General features: G+C 33.6%; 1 protein-coding gene across 1 annotated transcript in view; it reads right to left on the bottom strand.

Moving 5' to 3' along the window:
- Positions 1–2,418: 2,418 nt before the first annotated feature.
- The window catches only part of LOC145245842 (uncharacterized), a 42,725-nt gene continuing 23,171 nt past the window's right edge, over positions 2,419–21,972 (bottom strand). Inside the window, exons 4-6 of the mRNA XM_080107497.1 lie at positions 20,692–21,157; positions 11,137–11,354; positions 2,419–3,164 (exon numbers count right to left, since the gene is read on the bottom strand). Of these exons, the coding sequence (XP_079963623.1) occupies positions 3,050–3,164; positions 11,137–11,354; positions 20,692–21,157 (799 nt within the window). The 3' untranslated portion in view covers positions 2,419–3,049. The remainder of the gene's footprint in view (positions 3,165–11,136; positions 11,355–20,691; positions 21,158–21,972) is intronic.

Below are 21,972 nucleotides of genomic sequence, written 5' to 3'. Positions count from 1 at the left end.
TCTTTGGAGGTGGTGAGTCCAAGTGCTTCCACTGCATTGACTGAGCTTTGGTCTCTGGATCATAGTGATGGACCCAGGTTTTATCCTGTGTAATCAGTCTTTTGAAAAACTTTGACTCATCTTCTTGGCACATCTCCAAATTCATCCTCGAGCACTCAACACGTTCTCGCTTCTGGAGTGGTGTGAGCAACCTGGGAATCCATCTGGCAGACACCTTATGCATATGCAAATGGTCATAAATGATAGTTTCCACAGACCCTGTACTAATCTTGACATCTTGGGCTATTTGGCAAATAGTAATGCGCCGATCTTCCAAAATGGCAGCCTCAACTTGACGGACTTTTATATAATCTTCTATAATAAGATGCCTCATCAATGGCAGAAGGGGGAGGGGGCGATCAGCTCTGGAAGCTGTTTCCACAGACTTCCGGCCATGTTTGAGTTCACGATGCCAGTGTTTTACAAGGTCATATGATGGGGGCATTATCACCATAAGTTTCTTTCATTTCATCAAAAGTCTCCTGTGGTGTGCGTCCTTTCAAATACAAAAACCGGATCACTACTCGACATTCAACAGGCTCCATTTCACACCTGACTCAGTTCAAACACCTGTAAAACAGAAACCACAATTAGTTCAGAGCTGTAATTTGCCACATAACCTGTAGAGATATAAATCATTGCACATGCAAAATTTCAGCTAGATCAGACAACTGGAAGTTGGTCAAGGGCATTACTTATTGCACGCCTCTCGTATGAAGCTTATGATATTTACATGAAAAAAAAATCATTTAACAGTTTGAGACAATTTGAAGGGACTCAAGGGGATTGAGGAAGCAAGAAACGGAAAAAAGGAGATGTTAAAAATCCAATGGGAAAGACGGTAATATCCAGAACAGGAAAAATCCGAAATGGGTCTGTTGAAAATGCATTAGTAATCCATGGGAAAACATTATATATATACTAGCTGCTTGGCCGACATTGCCCGGTCATACAAAATGCTTAAATATGATATTTTGATTTATACAGATTGCTTATGTATTATTATAGAATAAAAAAAAAAGATAAATGGAGAACATATGCTGTAGAATGAAGAAAAAAAGGCCAAAGACCCTAGTGTTTTGATGTGATGTTTTGAATATAATAAACTAGTTATGACCAAAGTTTCATTTCATTCGGACAAAACACTAAGAAATGGGGCTTAATTAGAGTTGGGAAGGAATAATTTACCTAGTGGACCAATTCACAAAAGATTTTTTACAATAATAATGATAATGTCGTTCATCAAATTCCGTCTGTCTTTGTGTACAATATCATGTCAGCTGATATTTGGGCTTGATGATGAATGCCCTGGAAAAGTCACTTCTGATTAATGTTTAGTTTTAAAATATGCAAACAAAGAAATGGTTTGCGGCGATTTTGAACGATACCTCTTCTTTTATTTAAATAAATAAATTAAATTTAAATTATAATAAATTAAACTCATTGATAAGAAAAAATTAAAATAAAATGGTCAGTTATACCTGGGCTTGAATAAGGGATCATTAGATTTGTAGTCGAATTTGTAGATGATGAATGCCCTGGAAAAGTCACTTCTGATTAATGATCTACCACTGAGCTATATCTCTAGATGACAATATCTCTGTTTTTTGTTTTTTTTTTAGAAGAAATAATTTGCTGAGATTTTATTATTTCTCTTGGCCAGTGTAACGTAAAATATCCCCCTATAAAAATTCTTTTTTATCTATAAGAGAGAAGGGCTGTTTTTAAGATCAGATTTTTTCGATACTTATCAGATGAATTTCTGTACAAAACATATCTAAGAACACTGCCAGAAATATAAATTACCTTTGTGTCAAATTTGCAAAAGATTGACTCAGCTGTTTTGGAACCTACAAAGAAGGAAGGAACACACACAAAATGACTTTTATATAATCTTCTATAATATAAATCTCACCTGTCTGTATAAATGTATGTATGTATGTTTGTATGTCTGCCTAAAACTTTCGACAGAGAGGACGTATTTACACGAGATTGGTATCGTTTTAAAGCTCGACCCTTCAGACTTTAAATATCGAAAAATTGGGTAAAAATATTAATTCCTTCACCTTCAACTGGGCACTTTTTTACAGGGAGGGGTCGCGTTTTTTGCCGATATTTTCAAAACTCATCCCCTTTTTTCAATTGACTAGCCTTAATTTAAACATTCGTCACTTCCAGTTTGGTGAGGGGCACAACAGCAAAGACGTCACTTTTTTTTCACATTCTTTTCTTCTTTAATGATATGGGTTCGAGCCTGTCTGCCTACTATCACGTTTTTTTTTTTTTTTGTTCTTTTTGTTTTTGCTTAACACATACCTCCAAACACCCGGGCAATTACGGGTACCTAGGCTAGTAGTAAAGATAAAAGACAAAAAAAAATGATGAAAAATAATAATTTATTAATCCATAAAAAGATAAAAGTACAGAAAGATTTTTCTTATTCCATGTGGAATTATAAAAGTTGGATTTTCATTAATCCATATCTGTAATTCTGCACATCCCAGCATCATTTCTTTAATTTATATTGATTAATCATTGCTTATCAAGGCCTAATGGCCACTCAAAGATAATGTTAGCAATGACCAACACAAGTTAGAGGATCGGAAATGATGGGTTAAATGGTTAGAATGTGATTACTTAAGTGGACGGCTCAACAGGAATTTATTAACATTGGACTTAACAATGACCATATTGTAGTCAATTGGGAAGCATTCCTGCAGTATTGTGTTTCACAGATCAGAAGTTCTTGGAAATGAGCTTTTCTGTTTAATTTTTAGAGAAAAAGAAAATTTTTCATAGTGGCTTTAGGAAGAGGAGTTTTTGCTGTGAATGTTTTATGGGGGGGGTCAAAGATTGGAGCTCAGTCGAGCACATACCATGAAAATGATGATAGAGTAGAGAAAATTAGCAATGTCTCTTCTGTAAGAAAAATGCCGTAGGAGAGAAAAGAGATCATCTCCCACTAGATTACGAAGTCGATTTTGTACTCTGTCAAGGCAAGCAAGAGCTCCTAGACAGAGATTCTGGGTTTTATTTTTTCTCCTCTAACATCTTCCGGTGTTATGCCTTTGACCTTAAGTTCCTCAGAGACTCTCTGCAAATAGTTTGGGTCAGGATAGCCATATCTAAAAAAAAAAAATAAAATAAATAAAAATAAAGAAAATAAATGAATAAATATTAATGAAACTGCATGACATCTTATAAAATGATACAATAAAATAAATGGTACTTGTACAGTTTAATCAAGACATTAAAAAATGAAAATATCAAAAAAAGGTTAAATTGTATGCATCCATTATGGAATGAAGTTCTCCAAAAAAAAAAAAAAAAAAAAATTTAACTTAATTTCATCAAGTAGTTTTTGTTATGACACCGAGCAAAGGAAGAAAAACTAGGATTAAAGATGGGGAGGGAGTGCCGGCGCTTTAACGAGTTATCTCCTCATGGCGTGTTCAAAAGATTCCAAGATGGCTGACTTCAATGCCCTCTCATAAAAACATGTTTTTCCGCTGTAAAAAAAACAAAAAAACTACTCAATCAAATTAAGTGAAATTTTTTTCCAGGGATCTTCAGTCCAAAACGGATACGTACAATATAACCATTTTTTGATATTTTCATTTTTGAATGTCTTGATTAAACTGTACAAGTAACAAATAAATAAATAAATAAATAAAAAGTAAAAAATAAAATTTAAAAAATGGGCATCAATCTCAGCTGATACCGCGTAAACACTCAACCAACTACAACCAGTTGTTGTCAGCAAGTAATCCCTGATGATGACCTGTGTGAAAACTCCTAGAGAGTACAAATAATAATAATAGTGGTAAAAACATATTTAAAATAATTTGAAAAATATTTAATTAAAATACTGATAAAAGTAAACAACAAAAAAACAAAATTTACAAATAAATTAATCATCAGATTAAGTTAATTGATCGATATTTTGTTTATTTTTTGAGCTTTGACACATTACTGACACTCCGAAGACAGCATGTTCGGGGTCGGTCATGTTGTTGTCGGTTAAACTTACCAACTCGGTACTACTTTTTTTTTTTTTTACAAACAGAATCAAAGCTTTAAAATATGTTAAAAAACAAAATTTTTCCAGGTAGGTAGAAGAGTAACTTATCTTGACTTTTTTTTTTATTTGTTATATATTTGAATTTTTAAACCTTTGTTTTCTCATTTGTTGGAGGAAACATGTCTGTTATTTGATTGGCTCCATACTTTCATTTTTTCACTGCAACCTCCCTCTCTCTCTCTCTCTCTCTCTCTCTCTCTCTCTTTCTCTCTCTCTCTTTCTCTCACAGATGTGATGTTACTAGTCTCAATCATTTCTAAAAACACTATTATCACGTGTTCTTCAGAACTGCTTCCTTGTTACAGCTCGTCTGATTCGTCTGCCTAGATTTCTCCATCAATTTGTTGTTAAATACCTCATTGTAATACAACTTCCGATTCCAGTAACTTCTTTTCAAGAATTGCTCACTGTTTTTCCTTCTATCTAACAACTTGATCTTTTCAAGACTAAGGTCAATGGGCATCTCCTGCCAGTATAATAATCATCTGTAGTTCTAGTTAGCTCCTTACATTAAGTAGCTTTATGGATTGTCTTCAGCGATTTTCATAAAAACAAGTCGAGCATGTGGGGTCCCCCCCTACTATGACGAAAAATTTACTTTCGCAATGACCAATGTTTGCAAAATTTTAAAAATATCCAAGGCATGGTTATTGAGAAAAGTGAGAACAAACAAACAGATGGACAGGAGTGAATTACCAGGTCCAATTCCTACTTTGTCGGGAGAACCAAAAAAAAGGTCCGTTTTTCAGGTGATTCTTCTTGGACTTGGTTTTCCTAACAGACTCCAATAAGTTTCAACTAAGAGAGTGTCAATTAAGATAAAGACGATGATGAGGGAAAGAGGCAGGAAGTCATTCTTTGCTGAAACAAAAGTCATCCAACTCCTCTACTCACCTGATGAATCACGTGAAGTCTTAATCTCCACGGTAAAAATTACTACTTTTACTTTTCAGAAAAAACGGCCATAAGAGAGAAAAGCAGAGCAAGGCAAGGCAAAAACAGAGGGAGAAAAAGGAAAAAGAATATATACATACATATATATACATATATAATATTTAACAGGTAAACTCTTAAACTACTGGTCACATAACACTGAAATTAACAGTAAATAGTAATTATACACAAGGATGTTTTATAATGAGTAAAATCTTTGTTTGGGTTGAATAATAATAATAATAATAATAATAATAATAATATTAATAATAATAATAAATAAATTTAAAAAAAAAAAAATAATAATAATAATTGTTATGTTTAACGTTCATCTTCGTCGCCAACTGTTATGTTTGCAGGTTGAACCAAATAACACATAAGGCAATACAAATGAAGACTCAACAAAATAAAAGTAGATCAATAAGAAGTGTATTAGGAAAATTATATTTACAGTATATTTACATAATGGTTGCCAGGTAAGAGAGTCTTGGCTGGAGAACATATCTGCTCTCGGCTCGGCCTTCGGTGGCTTCTGGTTAACACACACTCAGACTAACCGAGTCTTGCTATTTATGTGTAATATTATCCACATATGTAAATGAGTGGGTGCCACCACAACAATAATAATAATAATAATAATAATAATAATAATAATAATAATAATAAACATATATCGGCATGTTGAAATGTGAAATGTTCATTTCAACTAGTCGACATGTTTATACTTTTTTCTGTGCATGATCACATAAAATCCATTATTTCAAGTGTGTTAATATTTAGACTTAATTATCTATGTCTCGATACCAACATCATTAGAGAACACGTCTACGAGGGGAAATGTTTTGGTTTGGATTCTAAGTCATTTATTTAAAAACTTTTGTCATCATATTTTTGTATTAATAAATGCGAATATCTGCATGATTTTAAATATATTTAAAATGTATTTTACAAGCAAGCAGAATCAAAAGCACTATCGTATATGTATAGATTCTTGCATCATATTTTGAAAGAAGAAGGATTAAAAGATAAAAGATTAAACTAGAAAAGAGAATTAGTGCTACTGACGAGACCTCTATAAAATAAGCCACACCTACTGCTCCTACCTCATGGAGGATGTGGAAAAAGGAAGACATTATGAATTAATGTTTCGTTTAATCAATAAGATAATTATGTATGAGGATGGAATATTCACATATATCAAATACAACCTGGTAACGCCGGGTACTTCAGCTAGTATATATATATATATATATATATATATATATATATATATATATATATATATATATATATATATATATATATATATACTATGCCAAACCAAATATATATATATATATATATATATATATATATATATGTCAAACCTTCATCAAAAAATAATTAGTTTTAACAATAAAAAAATTAATAAGCTACAAAATACAAATATACAAAATATAGCAGGCTGTAAATGCAGAAGAAAAAATAAATGTCCCCTACAAGGCTCATGTAAAATAAAAAATGTAGTCTATAGCTGCACAGTATCAAAAACTCCAAATCTAAATGAATTTAATAGCAACCATAACTCAACCACCCGATTAAATAATGACACCAACTTTAACCAATCTACCAATCAAATACAGACCAACCCACCATATAATAATCCAACACCTAATCTACCGGAAAATAATTACACTAAACAAGAGGCAATATATTTTGGTTCCACATCTAGCTTAATAAAACATAGAAATTCAACGCACAACTATTCTTTTAAAAATCACTCCCTGTTAAACCAAAGTACCCTATCCAAGCATATTTGGCGACTCAAAGATAACAATATTTCTTTCAATTTGAAATGGCAAATAATAGGATCTTACAAAGCATACAAGCCAGGAGATAAATTCTGTGCACTTTGTACAAAAGGGACTCTAAAAATTTTAAAATATGAAGATATAAAAAATAGAACCACCCTCTTAAATTCAAGAGAAGAACTTATTTTCGCATGCAGTCATAAACCTTGGTTTAAATTTAATAAATATAAACCACTTTAAATCATTAAAAATGTTACTTATTAATTTTCAATATTAAAATTAAACTATAACTTGACATGCTTATTAATAATAATTTTTGATCATGAATATTATTGTTATTATTAATTGATCTGATATATCGACCATTATTATATATTATTAACCTTAACCTATGATATATTTTTTAATTTCAGTAAATAAATAAATTATCAAATATTAAATTCAATAATTTCAAAATAGATTATAATATAGTTTGCTTGATTTATTATTCCTTATTAATAAATTAAGTTAAATACTAATTATCTCCCTTGCATTAAAGAAATAAGATTATCTCCCCCTTTCTTTTTTTAATTTTAAATTTAGCGTTTTCGGTCAAACGTATTCTAACCGATATAAAATATTCCATTCACGTTCTTTTCAAAACTTAACATTTCATAAGTTGAAAAGCTACAATTAACATCCATATGAATGCTTTGTCGTTGATTATTGATTTCAAAAGGCGAAGAATCAAAAGGTAAATAATTATATATATATATATATATATATATATATATATATATATATGTGTGTGTGTGTGTGTGTATGTATGTGTGTGTGTATATGTGTATGTATATGTGTGTATATATATATGTGTGTGTGTTTTGGTATTTAATTTTTAAGTTTTATTAGAAATATATTATCAAAATGTTATATTTAAACCAAATTCAGATTTATAATTTTATTCTATTTTATTTCTATCTTTAACCCATATTAATTTACTTATCAATTAAATACATACCTTTTTATTTTTTCCAGATACATCTGCCTTACTTTAAATGCTAGGTTTATTTATAGTATCTTTTACATATACTAGAAACCCTTCCCAATACTTTTGATGATGAGGAAACTTTGTTTTTTTTTTAAAATACCATATGTAAAAATTATTGAAATTAAACTATAACTTGATATGCTTATTAATAAAAATTTTGATCATCAATATTATTGTTAATATTAATTGATCTGATATATCGACCATTATTATATATTATTAAAATATATTCTTAGCCTTAACCTATGATATTTTTGATCTCAATAAATAAATTATCAAATATTAAATTCAGTAATTTCAAAATAGATTATATTTTGTTTGCTTGATTTATTATTCCTTAATAATAAATTAAATACTAATTATCTCTCTTGCATTGTTTAATTAAAGAAATAAGATTATCTTCCCCTTTCTTTCTTCAGTTTTAAATTTAGCGTTTTAATCAAACGTATGCTAACCGATATAAAATATTCCATTAGCGTTCTTTTTAAAAATTTATCATTTCATAAGTTGGAAAGCTACAATAAACATCCATATGAATACTTTGACCTTAATTGCTGATTTCAAAAGGCGGAGAATTAAAAGGTAAATAATTATATATATTTATATATATATGTATGTATCTGTGTATATGCGTGTGTATATATATGTGTATATATATATGTATATATATATATATATGTATACGTGTGTGTCTATGAATTTTATTAGAAATATATTATTATAATATTATATTTAAACCAAATTCAGATTTATAATTTTATTCTATTTTATTTCTATATTTAACCCATATTAATTTGCTTATCAAGTAAATACATACCATTTATTTTAATTTTTTTCCAGATACATCTGCCTTACTTTTAATGCTAGGTTTATTTATGGTGTCTTTTACATATATTAAAAACCCTTCCCAATACTTTTGCTGATGAGGAAACTTTGTTTTTTTAAAAATACTATATGTAAAAATTATTGTCCGTGGCTTAATGTCTACCACAATAAAAACATTGTTTTCCAAAACGATCATACAAATTATTGACTTTGTTGTTGTTCCTTCTTGTGAAACGGATTTTTAATTTAATTCTAATTTGAATTTTAAATTATCAATCACATTACTGAATATATATATATATATATATAAAGCAAAAGAGAAATGAGAAAGAGAGAGATAGGAAAAAGTAAATAAAATCCAGTAGCAAAAAATAAGGAGGTAATAATTTAGAACAAATCAACTTTTCCCTTTTTTTAAGGAAAAAAAAAAATGTAAAAAAAGACGATTTCAACCCATTGGAGTTTGAACTGAAAGGAATGTTTAATTTCAGAAGAGTTTTCGACGGGTTGCTAATCTGTATGAGTCAGGGTTTCCCAATGAAGTCTGTACTACCCACCAGGGAGGGGGGTGAGCGTTACGAGACTTTAGGTGGATGGTGGCCAAATTTATCATCTGAGATCCTATTGGGGTTGGGTGAGTGGTGATGAAAGACAGAACTTTTGGTAACATTACTAAGTGTTTCACAACACATTTTCTTTGGGATTCACAATTCATGTGACTTCGATTGCATCACACTTATTTTTAATTGGAAAAATTGATTCAAACATCCCCCCCCCCCATCCGTACTCTTGAAAAAGTTTCTTAGGTGTTTCTAACTGATTTCTAACTTACATTTTCAACAAATCTTTCTCATCTTTCGAATGGGTTTTGGGTTCTGGCAAACTTGACAAGGCCAATAGACCATGATTATGATCTATTATCCTATTACGATTTCTATACAAAGACTATATGTTGATAATAACATAGCTTGAATAACGTTAAAGTACAGTCGGATTTATTTACAAAGTGCAGACAAAATTGTCTTTTGTTTACTTCACAAAAATATAGTTGAAAATTGTATTCATATTTTGAAATTTAATTTACAACTTTTGATAATTTTGTTTTGGTACATACAATTCATAGATGGCAAATGAGTAAAATTTAGGTTTTAAGCTGTCGATATTGATAAAGAAAGTTTCAATCTTTTATATTCAGCATTGATGTAGAATCTTTTATATTTTATGTGTTAACATATTTGTTATAACGAAATGCACGTTACACAATAATAAATATAAGTAATTATGTATTACCACTACTACTAACATTACTATGTAAAGATGCATGTACAAAGGGGGCAGTAGTTAGTATCAGAGTGGGGTGTTTGCCGAAAAAAAGGTAAAGAAACCCTGGTATAAGTCTTAGAGATTAAAAAGAGTTTTTAGTGGGTAACTAATCTGTATAAGTCCTAGAGATTAAAAAGAGTTTTTAGTGGGTAGCTAAGCTGTATAAGTCCTAGAGATTAAAAAACATTTTTAGTGGGTAGCTAATCTGTATAAGTCCTAGAGATTAAAAAGAGTTTTTAGTGGGTAGCTAAGCTGTATAAGTCCTAGAGGTTAATAAGAATATTTGGTAGGTAACTAATCTGTATAAGTCCTGGAGATTACAAAGAGTTTTTAGTGGGTAGCTAATCTGTATAAGTCCTAGAGGTTAATAAGAATATTTGGTAGGTAACTAATCTGTATAAGTCCTGGAGATTAAAAGGAGTTTTTAGTGGGTAGCTAATCTGTATAAGTCCTAGAGATTAATAAGAATATTTGGTAGGTAACTAATCTGTATAAGTCCTAGAGATTAAAAAGAGTTTTTAGTGGGTAGCTAATCTGTATAAGTCCTAGAGGTTAATAAGAATATTTGGTAGGTAACTAATCTGTATAAGTCCTGGAGATTAAAAAGAGTTTTTAGTGGGTAGCTAATCTGTATAAGTCCTAGAGGTTAATAAGAATATTTGGTAAGTAACTAATCTGTATAAGTCCTGGAGATTAAAAAGAATTTTCGGTGGGTATCTGATCTGTATAAGTTGTGATCTTGAAACTTTTGTGAACAAAGAGCAAAAATCTTTCTTGTGTGGACAGAAAAGTTTTGTGCAGGAATTCTAAAATATCCCTATGTTTTACTGAGTGATCCTAGTTTCTGATTAGTTGCTAGCAGAGGATGGCTCTATTTGATTGGTCAATTCCTATCACCAGTGTCTATAAGCAGAACATTCAAATATTCTTTAATCATACCCTCTAATTATATTAAAAATATTGCAGCAAGGAGCCTCTTGGTTTTCCCAACAACTCCAAGCTGTTTCAACTTAACAAAATCAAAATTAGGAAATTTAGGTTCAAAAAGCAATAAAAAAAATAAATAAAAATTAAAAAAAAAAAAAAAAAAATTTGTAATGAATTGTGTTTTTTCTTACCTACTGGGACCGCCCATAATGCTGGTTTTATGATGAATGTCATTCCAAGTGACAACATCTGACATGTTAGTCGTTCGAGAATCCCCAACAGTAAAAATGAGTTTCTGTTCAAAGGCTCTCTGAAGCATCTTGACGATAGTTTCACCTTCTTTACTGCATGGCAAATAGGCAGTCCGTGTAACACCTGAAAAACTCGCTCCAGGATTTGGATGACTGCTCTGTAACAAAGTAAAAACATGGCAGTCAAATAAACTGGCATTGATAGTGTTTACTGATGTTCATTCATTGCTTGTGAACAAAGATGTCATATTCTGAAATTCACATAAAACGAATGAGCACATATTTAAGAATTGGCTTATAGGAAGATCTCCGGTCTCTAGTTGAATGGGGCCGTAAATAGATGGCAACATTCAATGCTGCCAAGACTAAGTGTTGTGAAGGAACATAACTGGCTATACACCGGTTACAAACTGTATATATATATTGGACTGTTTGGCAGACAGCGGCAGACAAGCAGTCGCAGTAAGACGGATAGTCTTACGTGTTGATTATCAGACTTTCTTCCCCATACTTGTTACTATGTACTTCTATTTACCTTAGGCGAGCAGCCTTACGTTTCTGTATTATAAATAAACCCCATTACACATACCACTCGGTGTAACTCACGTTTGTCTTTATTTCCTAAGTATTTAGGAATATAACAATGGCGACGAAAGGATGTTCTTTCTCTTAACAGAGATAAATTACCGTACCAAGGACTGTGTACAATGCAAGGATTTTTTGTTTTACGAAAAAAACAAACTACACAAGGATTTTTGACCACGTGCGTCAATGAATTTAAAAATTTTTCCTACCTAAAGTAGCGAAAAGTACGGATTTTTCTTCGTAAAGAACTCACAAGAAATTATAGAAACATGTTCAAGGTAAAGTGGAATTTATATTTATTTTGACAAGTAAAAAAAAAAAAAAAAAAAAAAAAAAAAATGGTCGCAAGTTGAATTCGAAACTACACTAAAGGATTACGAGTTTCGAAAGAAAAAATATAAATACAACGACTATTGTACCATTTTATGCCACGTGGGAACGGCAGCCATATATTTTTTTTTTTTTGGAAAATTAATTGTTTGTTATTGCCTTTATATAAATAATTGGAACTATTTGTCGTGGGAAGTAAGAAATATTTTGTGTATGAACTTACGTTGTTGAAAAAAAAAAAAAAAAAAAAAAAAAAAAGAATTATTTTACAAAGCCTGTTGAATTACTATGGATGAACTTTGTTGAAACGTGTTGTGTCTGCATATTGCTACTAATTTACGATATACGTAAATTTACGATTTTTCTTTGGAATTATTGTGTAGAATTCGAAAAGACATTTTTGTACTAGAAGCTAACATGGAACAATTAGCAGAGTTAACTAAGGCTCTAGCCCTTAGCATCCAGGAACAGACAAAAATGACTCAACAATTTTTAGCGCAACAACAACAACAACAACAAATTCAACAACAACAGCTACAGCAACAGCTGCAACAACAACAAGAAAGAACACAAAAAACTTTAGAGGCACAACAAGAACAAACAAACATACTACAACGACAAATGTCGACACAGCAAAAGAATTTAGAAAAGCTAATTCTAACGTCGACCGGGAAGAAGACTAATTTTTCTGCCGAGGGTATTTCAAATTCACTAACGGAATTTCGTTACTCCCCGGATACTGGTGTTACTTTCCCTGCATACTACAGAAGATACGAAACAATTTTTACGAAAAGATGTTTAGACTGGACCGATGAGGAAAAAGTTACCCTGCTACTACAAAAACTGGGTACTGATGAAAACACCAAGTATGCAAATCTAATTCTACCAAAAAAACCGGAGGAGGTTTCGTTCGAGGAAACAATTAGTACCTTGTCGAAAATATTTGATAAAAGGGATAGCCTATTTCACTCTAGATACAAATGTTTGAACATTCAGAAGGCAGAAGCTGAAGACTATCTAGAATATGCTTGCACTGTGAACTGTTTATGCGAATCATTTAAATTGAATGAAATTTCCGCAGACCAATTTAAATGTTTAATCTTTGTACAAGGTCTCACAGCACCAAGGGACAAAGATATACGTTCACGGATCCTAACAATTATGGAGGCGGATCCTAACATAACATTGCAAAAAGTCACTGAAGAGTGTCAACGTCTGATTAACATAAAGAAAGACAACACTCGCATTGAAGAGAAAAATATTTTTAAGGTGCAGCAAGTAAAAAGGCAAGGGACCACAAGAAAGTCCAGGTTCCAAGAACACAGGATCCTTAAAGGATACAAAGACCCAAAGCTAAAGTGTAAATGTTGTGGTAGTTTAAGACACAACAATAAGACCTGCTGGTTTAGGAACAAAATATGTTATGAATGTGGTCTCAGAGGTCACAAGGGAACATACTGTGCCCAGAAGAAAAGACAAGGGACCGATAATGTAAATACGCTTCGCATGAATAAAGAAAAAAGCTGCGAAAGACGGAAATATGTTGATGTTCGGATAAATGGACATCTGGTTACATTGCTTCTGGATAGCGGTGCAGATATTAGTATTATAAATGAAGATATATGGAAAAGGATAGGTCGACCTGAATTAACGAAAACCAGAAAGACGGCGAGAAGTGTGTGCGGCAAAAGATTAGAGTTCAAGGGAGAATTAAAATGCAAAGTGACATTCGCTAACCAGACTCATAAATCCAAAGTGTACGTCGTACCAGGAAAGAATACATGCCTGTTTGGGGTAGATTGGATTGTCCTGTTTAATTTATGGGAGAAACCCATAAATTCGTTTTGTAACGTTTTAACTGCAGAAAAAGCAAACCAAAGGGAAGACTTCCTGAAGGATTTGAAAACTGAATTTCCCAATGTTTTTGCCGAAGGACTAGGACTCTGTATTAAGACAGAGGCAAAATTTGAATTAAAGAAAAATGCCACTCCAGTATTCAAACCTAAAAGGAATGTGCCTTTTTCAGCGATGGACGCAATCGAAAAAGAGTTGGATAGACTTCAACAACTGGAAGTCATTGAAAAAGTTAACCACACAGATTGGGCAAGTCCAACCGTGTATGTAAAGAAAAAAAATAACAGAATAAGGGTCTGTGGAGATTTTTCAACGGGTTTAAATGACTGTCTATTGGACCATAATTATCCCCTTCCGTCCGCAGAAGATCTGTTCTCTAAGCTTAACGGAGGAAAAATTTTTTCTAAGATAGACCTCTCAGATGCTTACTTGCAAATTAAGATCAGCGATGAATGCTCCAAATACTTAGGCATAAATACTCATAAGGGCATTTTTAAGCTAAAGAGGCTTCCTTTTGGATTAAAGGTTGCTCCTGCTATTTTCCAGCAAATTATGGACACGATGCTGGCAGGGTTGGAATTTTCAATGGCCTACCTTGACGATATCCTAATTAAAAGTGAAAATTTGCAAGATCATAAGAAGCATGTAAAAGAAGTATTCAAAAGAATACAGGAATTTGGTTTTAAATTGAGCCCAGAAAAATGCGATTTTTTTATGAAAAAAATTAAATATCTAGGTCAAATAATCGACAAAGAGGGTCGAAGACCGGATCCACAAAGGACTGAAGCAATTGAAAAGATGCCTGCTCCAGATTCAGTGACAAAATTAAAATCGTTTTTGGGATTAGTTCAATACTATGCAATTTACATCCCTAACATACATAATTTAAGAGCTCCTCTTAACGAGTTACTGAAAAAGGGTGTTAAATGGAACTGGAATAAGGAATGTGAATCTGCTTTCCAAAATATCAAAAGATGTCTACTGTCAGACTTAGCATTGGCACATTTCAATCCAGAAAAGGAACTAATACTAGCAACGGACGCCAGTGATTACGGTGTTGGCGCTGTATTACTTCACAAGTATGAGGATGGTAGGACAAAAGCTATCGCCCATGCTTCAAGAACGTTGGTTGCAGCGGAGAAAAATTACAGCCAAATTGAAAAAGAGGCGCTGTCGATAATATTTGGAATTACAAAGTACAATCGATTTCTCCATGGACGATCTTTTATTTTGCAAACCGACCATAAACCCCTACTTACCATATTTGGATCAAAGAAAGGCATTCCCACACATACTGCGAATCGATTACAGCGATGGGCTGTAACCCTCTTAAACTATCAGTTTAAGATGGAACATGTATCCTCAAAAAAGTTAGGACACGCAGATGCATTATCACGGTTGATCCCTAAAAGAAGCGAAAGTTTCGAAGAAACGGTAATTGCTGCGCTTAAAGACGAAAGTGAATGTACAAGTTCAATGTGTAATATGATACGTGAACTTCCGGTAACTTTCGAAAAAATAAAAAAAGAGGCAGTAAATGACATTTTCATTAAGAAAATGAAAAATCAATTGGGATGGATAAAAAAAAATAAAAAGGTAGATCAAACAACGCCTTTTTCCATCTGTGAAGATGTGCTCATGTATGGTGAGAGGATCGTAATTCCACTAACGTTACAGAGGAAAATTCTGAAGGAATTTCATACAGGTCATCCGGGCATTTCGAGAATGAAATCCCTTATGAGAGGATATGTGTACTGGCCTGGTATGGACAAGGAAGTTGAAAAATGTGTCAAGACATGCAGAGGATGTCAATTAGCAGCTCGAGATCCTCCAGTAAAAACGACGCCATGGCCAAAGACGGACCTACCCTGGTCACGTCTGCATATTGATTATGCGGGACCTATAAATGGTTATTTTTACTTGATTATTGTAGATTCTTTTTCAAAATGGCCAGAAATATTTAAGTTTAGACATCCAACAGCAAAAAACACTGTGAGTGCGCTTAATGAAATTTTTAGCCGTTTTGGAGTGCCAAAAACCTTAGTGAGCGATAATGGAACAGCATTTACTGCTCATGAATTCAAAGAATTCTGTGACTCACTAAATATTCTACATATGACAACACCTGTGTACCATCCACGATCGAATGGGTTGGCCGAAAAATTTGTAGATACGTTTAAAAGGGCACTTAAGAAAAATCTTACTACGGACACAGACGAACAATGTATTCAAACATTTTTAGCAATTTACAGGGTGACACCAAATCCTAATAATAATGTCAATTCTTCCCCGGCTGAGCTAATGTTTGCAAGAAAGATAAGATCTGTCTTCGATAGGCTGCTACCAGAGAAAAAGAAAGTTTTCAAAAAAGAAAACCCTTAATACCAAGTGCTTCTCCCCAGGTGAAAATGTATATTTCAAAAATTTTCAAAATGGACGAAATCAGTGGGTTGAAGGTATTATCAAAAAAAGGATTGGGAGCATGGTCTATACCATCCAAGGATTAAGTTTTGTCTGCAAAAGACACAGAAATCAAATACGTCCCAGACTGTCTCCAAATGTGGAAGAGACACCAATGGAAACATTGTGCGATATTTTTGATATACCAAAACCAGCGTGTGTACCGCAAACAATGAATATTTCGCCTGAACCGACCATACGGGCTGGACAGAAACCTTTACCCCGGGTAACGCTGACCAGAAGGAAAAGCGCAAGAAAGAGAAAAGTTACCAGGAGATTAAGCCCTGACCCTAAAAGGAAGAGGTATTTAAGCTAAAATCAGGAAGATTTCAGCTTCAGGGGGAGGTGTTGTGAAGGAACATAACTGGCTATACACCGGTTACAAACTGTATATATATATTGGACTGTTTGGCAGACAGCGGCAGACAAGCAGTCGCAGTAAGACGGATAGTCTTACGTGTTGATTATCAGACTTTCTTCCCCATACTTGTTACTATGTACTTCTATTTACCTTAGGCGAGCAGCCTTACGTTTCTGTATTATAAATAAACCCCATTACACATACCACTCGGTGTAACTCACGTTTGTCTTTATTTCCTAAGTATTTAGGAATATAACACTAAGCTTATTTCCTTTAATAATTACAAAAAACCTTCTCAACCACTGATTCACATGGTTAATGAGACACTACTTGCAATACTTCATTCAGATTCCTAGGCTTAACATTCAGAGGCAACATGAATTGGAACAAATACATTAAGGTAATTGCCAAGGCTGATGCGAATAAGGTGAGCTCTCTCTACCGAGCTAAAAGGTTACTCACACCTGAGAGTATCCTGTATCTCTACAAAGCCACTATTTGCTCATGCATGGAATATTGTTGTCACATCTAGGCTGGTGCATCTGCCACTAGTCTCTGACTCCTAGATAGGGTTAAAAAAAAGAGTCACCAACCTAATAGGTCCTGCACTGTCGGTCAAATTCCAACCTTTTGTCTCATCGACGAAATATGACATTCCTGTGCCTGTTTTACAAATACTTCAATGGTAAATGCTCAGAGATACTCAAAGCACTAATACAATCTCCAACGTAAATAACCCCGACAAACCAGACAAACAGCAAAATCTCACCCCTACACTGTAGAGATCACGAGATACCGTAAAGCCTTCTGCTTAAATAACTTCTTCCCTCAAACTGCTAGACTTTGGAATTCACTCCCAGACCACTTCTTTTCCTGACGGTACTGATATGCAAAAGTTTAAGTGTAATGTGAATTTTCGTATGTTGCCGGGGTTCAAATCTCTCGACTGACGTTAATTGTGACACCCTGCACTGATGATTCCCAAAAGGATGAAACACTAGTGTTTGTAGGTATTTAATAATTTATTATAGTAAATAATAATATCAGCCCCTATAAATAACTTGTTTCTTATCGTTGAGCACTTCCAGTTGTAATAAAGTCAGTCAACTTAACTAATACGTGCAGATTGTCACATAATTACAAAATAACTCTCTGATCGATGCTAAAAAAAGCATTTAATGAGTATAAATGTTTATTTCAAACTGTATCTCTTGCGATTCGCAGTAGCCTAGTAGTTCGGACTCTTACTAATGAAGCCAGACATGACTTCTGTTGCCGGAGTTCAAATCTCTCAACTGGCGTTAATCGTAACACCCTATACTGATGATTCCCGAAAGAATGAAACACTAGTGTCTGTAGGTATTTTATAATTTATTATAGTAAGTAATAATAATAATATATATATATATATATATATATATATATATATATATATATATATATATATACAATGAATATTCGTAAATACATTGAATATTGTTGTCAGATCTTGGCTGGTGTATCTGCCACTTTCACTATGATTAATGTCTGTGCAAAATTTTTTTAAAAATTCAAGGCATGGTTATTAAGAAATGTGCAAGCAAATGAATGGATGAACGATTTGGGGGAAATTTTACCCCTATAATGGGCCCTAGGGACGGCAACCAGAGTTATCCTAGAAAATCCATTCTGGCAAAAATTTACTTTAACCATGACTAATGTTTGTGCAAAATTTCAAAAATAAGGTTCAAGGAGTGGTCATTAAGAAAAGTGTGAACACCATGGATGGACAAACGATTTGGGGGCAATTTTTACTCCTCTCCTCCATTATTCAATCCTTCTCCACAATCCTCTCTTTCACCTCTGCCCAATGTATTCCTTTTGCTTGTTTTAACATGTTGAAAAAAAAAACACTGTAACTCGTTTACTGTAGCGATCACTTTTAGAAGTAACGCCTATCAAGAAAAATTGAATAGATCAGCTTTTCAAGAAACTTTGTCAGTCTTTGGTTAGTAGTTTTTAACTTTTGGCAGGACATACAAACACACGGAAAGCTGTGCTTTATATAACAGAATAAGATTTTAATGAAGTTAATAATTACAAGTAAGTATTACCATCCTCCTATATAGAGCCACTGCGCCGAATTGTATAAATATCTCGGTTGGTATCTGGAGGCGTGTTTAACTCAGTAGGGGAAGATGCACCCTTGAATCAAGGCAGAAAGCAACAGGAAACTACCATCTTTACTTGTCTTCCCAAGATTACCATGATTCTACAATTTCGAGAGCCATGGTTGCCAACGCTGTTAAAACAGCAGGGGCGCTGATGATGATGACATACAGTACCTTGTTTACCTAAATAGTCACCCATCTAATAATGACTAGGCACAACATTGCCTAACTTTGGTGATATAAGGAGAACTAGTGTGTCGACTTCTTTATGCCATATGTAGTGGAGGTTTCAATGAATGAATTTGAATGAAATTACCGCCATCGACCAAGGGAAGTATACACCGTATGATGATGTACGGAAGTGAAACCTGACCAATAAGAGTTGAAGACATGCGTTGCATGGAGAGAAATGATATAAGAATGATACAATAAATGTTTAATGTGAATATTAAAGACAAGCTCTGTTCTGATGAGTTCAGAATAAGATTAAATCTGGACAGTATAATGAGTATGTGTAGGAGAGGAGACTTTGATAGTATGGACACGTTGAAAAAGTGGATGAGTATTCTTGGGTTAGTAGATGTAGAACAGTTAAGGTAGCAAGTCCAGTTCACAAGAGAAGATCAGGGAAAACATAGGAGGATGTGATAAAAGACGGATAAATTCAATGGGATCCCTATTCAGAGATAAGTAAGTTTACGAGGTGCTTTAAATAAGTTTCCAGACTTGTACTGTACAGGCATTTAAAATTACTGTAGATTCTTGAAAAATCAGTATGTTACTGCTATACATCTTGTGAGATGACTGACCAATTTTTATGATTTCAGGTTCATGAACAGTTATAGCAGGAATTGGAATACACCCTACTAAAGCCTAATTGTCACAGCTGGTGAATTTCAAAAATGCAATCTGAACGTGAGGACACTTAAGAATGATATGCAATAAATGAATTCTTTTTTAAACTTGAAAAAAAATGCCACAGGAACGTACGGAATGCTTCAGACTGCTTTTGGACCATCTTGCATGAACCGAGAATCAGTTTCTGAATGGCATAAACAATTCAAGGAAAACAAGGAGTTAGTGAAGGATAATGAGAGGTGTAGAAGGAGTAAGGAAGTCAGAACATCAGAGTTGATTGGCCAAATAAAGAATTTCATGAATAAGGACCGTCATGTGTCTATAAAGACAATGTGCACAGTTTGATGTCAGTGTGGGAACTGTACACGCAATTATTCACAAAGAACTGAAGATGCAAAAGATCAGTCCACAACTCCGTTCTTGTCACAGACTATTTGACCAAGATGGGCATCAAGACAGTTTCTCACCCTCCCTATAGTCCAGACCTTGCTCCCTGAGACTTTTGGTTAATCCTTAAGCTCAAAGAAAACCTTAGAGGCTGTAAGACAATTGAGGAGATGAAAGAGGATGTGACGAGGATCATTGGCACACTCACACAAGAGGTCTTCCATGGGGCCTTCCGGAAGATGTTACAACGGTACAACAAGTGCATTACAGCTGGAGGAGATTACTTCAAAGGGAACGAGTTTTATGTGTGTACTATCAATAAAAGTGCCCATATGAATAAAGTCTGGAAACTTATTGAAGACACCTTGTAGAAGTCAAAATTTGTAAAGCCGTCGAACACATGCCCGCATGTAAAAACACATTAAACTGATGATGATGATGATGATGATGATGATGATGATGATGATGATGATGATGATGATAAGAAAAAGAAGAAAAAATACAACAAACCGTTTGGATACCGCTTGGTATTTGGTAAAACACAACAAAATGTTTGCAACCTGGAAATCCTGGCAAAGATTTGCTTTCTCTTTGGACGGTCATTGTTCCTGGCGGCTGCAGTCCGATTACTTTACCATAAACAGTCTGGCAAATTGGACAGGAAGGGCCAACTGATGAAAAGCTTTGGTTAATACAAGCAGAACAGAAGGAGTGGCCACATTTTTTTAGGGTCTTTCGGTCAGTAAAATCACAAAGACAAATGGTGCAGGTGTCATTTGGAACAGTTGGGTCAGAGGACACTGTATCGACAAATGCTGTTGCTGCTCCCCCTGTGGCTCCTAGCCCAGAAGAATTGTTTTGAAGTGTGTTCTTCTGAACATTGTCATTTTGGAAAAGACTTCCACTGGATGCAGAATTTTTCGATGTGCTGTTTTTCCTTTTTCGATTTGAAGATAAGGAGTTATTCACATAAAAACTGTTTTAAGATAAAAAGAAAACAAAAAAGTTATTTAAATATATATTAGAAAATAGCAAACAATTGTATGGTTTGGATTCCTCAGTCTACTGTTCTCAGCTCGAGTGTCATTTTCACGTTTCGATCGATGCAACCGTTGACCTTCTTCAGGTGTAGTAGTAGTTTGCGTGATCTAAATTTACGAATGATCAATACTCAGTTCAAAGATTCAGAACTGTAATAGAAAACCATATTGTATCACTGCTACATTCTGTTTTATTTTTTAATGGAAATTGCTCCAGACAAGGCATGAGGGCACTTGATATAAGGAGCAAAAACAAAACACTTCAAGACCCTATCTTGCCTTGATGATCAAAACTGGCTTCAAAACCTAATAGTGGATGCCCTTTTCTCTTCTCTGCAACCTCTTTCTCACAGAAGAGATGTTGCGAGCATGTCCCTGCTCTATCGTTATTTTCATGGCAAGTGCTTGTCTGCCCTCCAATCTATAGTCCCCACTTGTTAATCTTTCACAGAAAATACTCAACTAGCTATAACCACTATCTACAGTTTCCACCAATCTGCATATGTGCCTAAATCTAAATGCAGATTCCATGAACAAAGCTTCTTTCCTAGAACTGCCCGTTTGTGAAAACACTGTTTCACTGGTCTGCTTCCTGACTGGTTACAATATGGTAGACTAAGGTAAAAAATTAGTTAACAATAAGTGATATATGTTATCCAATCCAGAAAACAACAAGTTTGCTCCTTTATCAAAAACATTACTCATGAAATGTGAAGGCTAAAGGATGAAATAACAAAAGCAAGAATTACAA

Source organism: Euprymna scolopes, chromosome 23 (assembly GCF_053919585.1).
Source record: "Euprymna scolopes isolate OS-2025 chromosome 23, ASM5391958v1, whole genome shotgun sequence".
NCBI lineage: Eukaryota > Metazoa > Mollusca > Cephalopoda > Sepiida > Sepiolidae > Euprymna > Euprymna scolopes.
Note: the sequence above shows the minus strand (reverse complement) of the source record. Positions and strands in the feature narration are given on the sequence as shown.